Below are 7991 nucleotides of genomic sequence, written 5' to 3'. Positions count from 1 at the left end.
GAATTTAGAACCTTATAAAAGGGGAGAAACCCCATTTTTTTTTCACCAAAAATCAGATTTTAGGCCTAGCACACAAAAAGGCAATTATGTCATAAAAAGTTGAGGGTTTGAAGTGATTTTGGTTAACCGAGGATCGAAAAGCGTATAGTTATGGTTCTAGTATTGTTTTGTGGTGGATTTTGGCGTGAATTAAAAGTGGATATTGAAGATATTTCTGTATTAACAAGAATAAGGTATGAATCTCTCCTTATTAATAATACTTTAGGTTTATTCACGAAGATAAAGTCGTTAAATGATCGTATAGCGGGTTGGTTAGCTGTGGAAATTGGAAATCGTCGTGAGGGGTTTTTTATGATACACAATGCTGTTACAAATGATTTTATGGATGTTGGTATTGTTGTTATTGTTGTTGGTTGTTGAATTATGATCTCGGGCTAGGAATATAAACAGGGGAGATGCTGCCCAAATTTCGGCAACTCTAGAAAGATTTATTTGAGGGATTAAGACAAGCGCATAAAGGTGAGTCTATCAATAGTATAAATTTTCTTGAATATTGTTGCTCCCAAACGCACACGCAAGTATACGAGGTCATACAAGTAATATAGACTGTTAAGTCCAGATATCGATCCCATAGAGACTTAGATTCTACTGTTAAACTAATTAAAATTCGAATGAAACTATTCAAGAAAGTGAAAATCAAGATGTTTGTTGTACTAAACTAAAACTGAAAAGTAAACAATTTGTGATGGGTGTTTTTGTGACTGAGAATATTTCGACAAAGATTGTAAGGTTTATCAAATGAGAGAAAATTCCAGGGTCATGGCTTTCGACAATCCAGTTGATCTTCAGACAATTTCACCTATCTTATTTCCCGGGTTACTAGTTGACGGGTTAATTATAACTTTATGAGTATCTTCCGAGTTGCTCACAAGCTGTAGATGCTACTATGACGCCTATATACCTATGGTCGTCAGAGATAACAAGAACGCATTTACTCCTCCGTATTCAACTAAGCAAGGCTAAAGGGTATATTCCTATCCTCATTAGCGAAACAATTATATCGAACAAGCCCTATTTATTCTTATTACGCATGCAAATTCCCTATCCCTAGTTCAATTCACACGCCATAGATAGTGCCTAATTATTGGCCAGATAATCAAACAATCAAGATCAAGAATAAATAAGCAACCCAAAATATGAAAATTTAATAGAGAATAATTGTCATCAAACCAACTTTCAAGCCTTATGCCACAACCCTAGAATTAAGAAGTTTAGCTACTCATGATTCCCAATGAACACGAAGAATTCATGAGTAATCTAGGGTTGAAAAAGATGAAAAATAAAACAAAACCCAGAGAGAAGGTTATAAGACGGCTTACAAGTCTTGGAATAATCCCAGCACGTCATTAATAATGAAAAAAATATCTTTTTATAGTTTAGGGTTGTTAACCAAATAAAAGGGTCCTAATCCTAGTTAAAGTCGGACAAAATTGGGCATTCCCGCGTTGGCCACGCGTCGCGGGTCCAACGAGGGGTCTTCAGTGAATTCAGCCCCTATTTGTGCTGAGTCCGCGATGCGAGGTCAATGCCTGAATGAGAAAGTTCTGTAGCTGATTCTTCTGTTAAGGGCACGCGACGCGGGCTCAACGCGTGATTGCCATCTCGTGTTACATCCGCGACCCGTGTGTGTGGCACAATTGTTCCTGATTCTTCTAGAAATTCACCTAAGTGTCCAAAGCTTCTCTCGTTCACTCGTGTACACAAATTCACCTCCAGAATTAACCAAAACTGCTCGGTTTCCCGTCGTTTGTCTTCATCGTACTTAGATACATGAAATATAGTGACATAAGCTCAAATACGACGCTTTCATCATATAGTAGGCATTAAAAGTCTTAGGAATGTGATGTAAAATGACACGAAACATGATATTTGTGCCAAATATCACCACCCCCCACTTAGACCTTACTCGCCCTCGAGCAATCACGAACCAACACCAGATTGCACCAGATTGCATTTCTCATTTAACTCATTCAAACAGGTCTGCAACGGGATTCGGCTAGTATGGCTATCTCAAAGGAAAGATTTCAAAACCAAAACTATGAGCCAAGTTATGAAAGCCACGCCAAAGATTTAAAACCTTGTTTTCAACAATAATGACCATTTTCCTGAAAAGCACGTCACTTTTTTTTTTTAAACAATTGACCCAACGACACCGCTTTAAAGCATGTAACCATTCTTATGACCAAGAAATCAACACTTCACCACTCTATTGCTAATCAGGAATTACACATGTATAAATCAATGGACATACATCGATAATCACGCTCACTCTCACAAAGAATATCAAACGCAATGTACGACGTACCATAGGCTTGCCCGCAGTGTAACCACTCTACTAATACAAGTAAGACAAACGTAGAATCAAGTAGGACTTCGAGGGTTGTAATGTAGGCTAAGGGACGGGTAGGAATTATTTTGATAATAGTGACTAACCTCCCTAAGCACTTTAATTCATATACTTCAATCATTCTTGCACAATTTCTTCATTAGCCCTTATTCAACACCAACTAACCTTTAAATTTCTCCCAATTCACCCATTTTTCTTTGTTTAAGCACCACTCTTTTAAAGGACTCATAAGTTAGAGGGGAAACTTTTTCGCTACATTTTTTTTTCTGTGTTTTCCAGATTTCTCTTATTTTTTTTTTATTTTTTTTTAGTTCCCGACTAACAAGTGAATTAGTTCTTTTCATTCGGGGCTGCCATGGTCTTCCTAGATTATAATTAACAACAACTTCCCCTTTTTCATTCACCATCCAACTCTCATTATATCTGTAAATGATTAAAGTGCTCATAGAGTATTTGGATCAAAAATCAAGTTTCATAGAACAAAGGGATAGAGGCTAGTTAACTACTATCAAAGAAAAGGCTAAAGGCTCAAAAGGGTTAACTAGGGTACTATTTACAAGCTGGTAGGATATACATTTTAGGCTTCTTAGTGACTAATCAAAGAAACGCCTCTATCATTTTCTAGGCTTAATCGAACTTCATTTCGCTTCGCGAACACACAAGGCAAGTTCTAGACGTCAATACCAAATATGGATACAAATGCAAAACCTTACACACACATGGCACACAATCAACGCAAGAGGGATCCGGTTGTCCCTCGAATCAAACAACAATTAAAAAAAGTCAACAATGCCAAGTGTGTCATAGCGAGTCAAACACAAAACCATTTGCAGGTGGTTTCAAGAGAACTGATAAAAATTCAAGGCATGCTTTCAAAAAAAACAGGATTTTTAGATCGCTCATATGCCAATACTTCACCTAACCCGTGCACCTAGGCGGGGGTGAGCTGCTGCTTTTTGCTCAACTCTGGTGCCTTGACATTTGAAATATCAAGGGCATCCTCAGGAGGTGGTAACACTTTATCAGACGGCTACGCTAATCTGTCATTCAAGTTCATTAAGTAAGCCGTGAGAGTGTTACCGAAACTCAACTTCGGCGGGGTATGTAATCGAACCTTCTGCATCTCCTCCATTATCAAATACGCTATGTTGACGGGCTGTCCCGTCATAAGGAAGTATACAATGCAGACCCGCTCTTTTTGCACCTCAAGATAGTGCTCCGATGGCCAGATTCGGTAATTCAACAACCACAACCATACCCGTGCCTCCTGATTGAAATTACTCATCTTTATGTACTTGTGCTTATGATATTTTCCCGTATAACGGGCCCATGAAGCTTTGGAATCCACACCACACAAGGTTTCTCGAATGGCCTTGTAATCAGGCCGGTGAATGAAATTCACGAGCGGTTCGATAGGATGATCAGAGACGCCTAAGTGTGCACATAAGAGGGATGGTGAGATGGGTATATCCCCGCCCTTGCAATAGATGGTCAGCTCCCATTTGCCATGCCAGTTGAACGTGATATTAGCGTAGAACTCGAGGACAAGATTGATGTTAACTGGCCCTGGTGTCTCAAAGATGGACACCCACCTCATTTCTACCAGCCGATTGTACACATTCCTGAAGCGGCGTTGCAATAGGGTGCCATTTATGGCACGCTCATGGATGTACCCTGCTGCGGGGTTGAAAGTGTCGTACCAATCCTCCCCGGATAAGCGGACATCTGGCCTGGGCCTGGATGATAGAGCACGAGGGATAGGAACGGTTGGTTGCTTACCCCCCGATAGCGATTTTATTGTATTTTTAGCTTTGGGGGGGTTAGCTATCCCCCGTTTTGTGCCTTGGGAGGTGGAAGGGGCAGCCTATTTTCCCTTGCCTTGTTGTTGGCCATTTTTGCCTGCAAAACAACACAATACCAAACGTGAATCAAATTCCAAAACCAAAATGACCCCTCACTTAATTTCTTTCTATATCTTCCAAGTTTGGAGTTGCGTGGCCCCCTTTCAAGCTTTTCAGGCCTTTTTATGATTAGCACCTAAGTTGGGGTTGAATTGACCCCACACTTCTAATTACGTAAACAAAAGGAAAACAAAGAAGTTAACTAAATTAGACTAGAATCAAAAGGAAAAACAAGAAAAAATAAAAAACAAGAGGCACTAGTTCATGTGTTAGGACTTTGGGTTGGTGGTTCATGATTTTCTCAACCCAATCCATAATTTGGTAGGCACAAATGATGTCCTACGGTTCGTACAATTATTTATTGTCATATTGCTACTCAAGACTTCACAATTACACAAAAACATTCATTCGAGCATTTTTGCGAACACGTGGCGGGCATAGAATGTTCCCTTTGAATGTTAAGCAGCAATGGTGGGTTTAAACCCTCCCTTCTACCATGGGGTTCATCTTCTAGCCCTAAACATCAATAACACACAACCAACCCAATCCCCGCCCCGATTTCGCCCAAACCCAACAACCCTAATTTTACAACTTCAATCTTGAGAAATAAGTGAAAAAGGAAAAGATTGTGCTTACCTCTTGATGTTATGAGATGAAATCACACTGTTTGAAGTTGCAATTGGGTTTCCTATGGAATTTGGGGAAAAAGAAGAAGGCGGCGGGGGGGGGGGGGGGGGGGGATTCAAATTTTTAAAGGAGAAGGGAGAGGGTAAGGTGTGTTTGAGAGGGAATGGGAATGGGGGAATGAGGGGCGGATCTGCTTATTTAAAAAAAAAATTGAACCTTCAGTTCCGTGTTGACCCCACGTCGCGGGTCCAACGCGGACAATTTATTTTTTTGAAAATCTCAAAGTGAGTGTTATCCCCGCGTCGTGGGTCCAACGCAAAAAAATAAGTTGCAGAATATTTTCATTCAGGTGTTGTCCCCGCGTCGCAGGTCCATCGTGGAAGAATAAGCTGCAGAATATTTTCCGTCAGGCGTTGGCCCGACTTCGCGGATTCAACTCATACAACAAACCTGGAATGAATTTCAACTCATTCTTGCTTGTTTTGTGGTCCTCCTCCTTCCCTATTCCTTCAACATGAAAAAACGTGAGCTAAATGCACAAAACGTTGGGTTGCCTCCCAACCAGCGCCTCAGTTAAGGTCGTGGCACGACACTTTTTGTATTTTTCTCATTTTTTCATTTTTTTCTTTCACACTGGTTGCCTCCCGAGAAGCGCTTGATTTAACGTTACGGCACGATGTAGGCTTTCCTCAAGCCTCCTTTAGATCCTCCGAGGTCTTCTCCGGATTGATGACCTCTTCAAAATAGTGCTTGACCCTCTGCCCATTTACCAAGAATGTCCACTCTGCATTCAGCGGCTTCAGCTCAACCGCCCCAAGTGCGGTTACCCGAACGACTTCAAACTGCCCCGACCACTTACTTTTCAACTTCCCTCCGAAAATCTTCGGCCTGGAGTTATATAACAAGACTAACTGCCCAGGTACAAACTCACGAGGTTGGATGCGCTTGTTGTGAATTCTCTTCATTCGCTCTTTGTACATCTTCGCGTTCTCATAGGCATGATAGCGAAATTCCTCCAACTCATGCAGCTGCAATAGTCTCTTTTCTCCAGCTTGAACCATGTCTAAATTCAGCTTCTTTATTGCCCAATATGCTTTATGCTCGAGCTCAACTGGTAGATGACATGCCTTACCAAACACGAGCTTATAGGGAGATGCGTCAATTGGAGTTTTGTAAGTTGTTCTGTATGCCCACAGAGCATCATCGAGCTTCAGTGCCTAATCTTTCCTACTCATGCTCACAGTCTTCTCCAAAATCCTCTTAATTTCTCTGTTAGATACCTCCACTTGACCACTCGTCTGAGGATGATAAGCAATCGCTATCTTGTGTTTCACCCCATACTTGAGCAACAATTTATCAAAGAGTCGATTGCAAAAGTGCGTACCTTGATCACTGATGATGGCTCGAGGGGTCCCAAACCTTGTAAAAATGTTCCTTTTCAGAAATCTTGCCACCACACGAGCATCATTGGTGGGTAGTGCAATGGCTTCTACCCACTTTGACACATAGTTTACAGCAACCAATATATACTTATTTCCCTTGGACGGTATTGTCACACCCCAACCTTCGTCAGGGCGTGACGGGCACCCGACTCTCGTCAGAGCCGAGCGGACCCTTAAACGTCGACTCAAAATTTTTTTTGTAAATGAAATACCAAAATTAGCACGCAGCTCAAGACATCTCAAACATAATATATATATACACGACATAGAATAAGGCGAGCCAAAAAGGCCTCCGCCATTTCTGTACAACAAAATAACGGCGACGAGGCCAAACAAGAACTATAACTCCCACGCTGTTCGCGGACTTCTACGGAGTATGACCGTACAATACATAAAATTATACCAAAACGAGGACGACCTCCGAAGCAAATGGAGCCGCCCGACTCCCGGTGGTGACTTCCTCTAAGTAGGCCGGATTCCCCCGACGCGCGCCCCGGACTCGCGGGCATGAAACGCAACCCCAGAGAGGGGGTCAGTACGGAATATGTACTGAATATGTAAAGCATCACTGAAGCAAGAAATAGGAGAGTTCAACAGTAAGCAAGTTTAGGCTACCTGACATGAATTTAATATTTAAGTAAAACAGTCCCTTCGGACGGCCGCTTCCGGCCTAATAATAATAATAACAATGATAATATATAAAAAATGATAACAGCAGTAATAATAATGGTAATAATCCCCTTCGGGTGTGCCGGTTCCGACATACGTCTATCCTGGCCCCTTCGGACATGCCGGTCCCGGAATAAAATAATGGCCCCTTCGGGCATGTCGGTCCAACATACGTCTATCCTGGCCCCATCGGACATGCTGGCCCCGACATAATAATCCTAGCCCCTTCGGGCATGCCACTCGTGACATACGGCTACCCTGGCCCCATCGGGCATGCCACTCGCGACATAATACTAATCCTAGCCCCTTCGGGCATAATAATAATAGTAATAATAATAATAAAATCTCACACCCCCTTCGGAGTGGTTTTGGAAAATAAAATATCGCACCCCCTTCGGAGTGGTTTTAAAAAGTTTTATAAAATATCACACTCCCTTCGGAGTGGTTTTGGAAAGTCTTATAAAATATCACACTCCCTTCGGAGTGGTTTTGAAAAGTCTTATAAAACGTCGCTTAATAGTTAGGGCAATAGCCAAAAGTTTTCCTTCAATTGTGGTACAAAAATAAGTCAAATAAAACAGTAGGCGGAGATCCGGGAATAGTGGGTCCGCCGGCCAACGGAGGTGGCGTACATGGGACATGCCTATCGAACCTCATAATATCATTAACAATTGGTTTGGGAGTAGTCGGATTGGATTCGGACAAGTTTTAGATATTTACGGCCAAACTAGTCAATTGTGACCTATTTGGTTCAATTCCATTGAATGAAAACGTTCCAACTTTGTGTGTGAATCCCGGGAGATAGGATTGACCCAAAGGGTCAAAACCGAAGCTAGCACACCTAGATCATGCCATGAAGAGGAAATAGAAGGCTTTACATACCTTACGGATGTCTTACGCACGCTTAAACTCAAGTTCCGTTTCGCCTGCATCCGCAAATGGTCA

The 7991-nt window shown here is 41.8% G+C and overlaps 1 protein-coding gene across 1 annotated transcript; it reads right to left on the bottom strand.

Annotated features, from left to right (window-relative positions):
• Positions 1-5624: 5624 nt before the first annotated feature.
• Positions 5625-5996, bottom strand: LOC132037213 (uncharacterized). The gene has a single exon (XM_059427687.1). The coding sequence runs from the start codon at positions 5994-5996 to the stop codon at positions 5625-5627; it is 372 nt and encodes a 123-aa protein (XP_059283670.1).
• Positions 5997-7991: the final 1995 nt, after the last annotated feature.

The sequence above is a fragment of the Lycium ferocissimum genome, chromosome 11, assembly GCF_029784015.1.
Source record: "Lycium ferocissimum isolate CSIRO_LF1 chromosome 11, AGI_CSIRO_Lferr_CH_V1, whole genome shotgun sequence".
Lineage (NCBI taxonomy): Eukaryota > Viridiplantae > Streptophyta > Magnoliopsida > Solanales > Solanaceae > Lycium > Lycium ferocissimum.
Note: the sequence above shows the minus strand (reverse complement) of the source record. Positions and strands in the feature narration are given on the sequence as shown.

What these genes read in the sequence shown, in the direction of transcription:
- LOC132037213 (XM_059427687.1), bottom strand. Translation starts at nt 5,996, where the DNA reads ATGGTTCAAGCTGGAGAAAAGAGACTATTGCAGCTGCATGAGTTGGAG.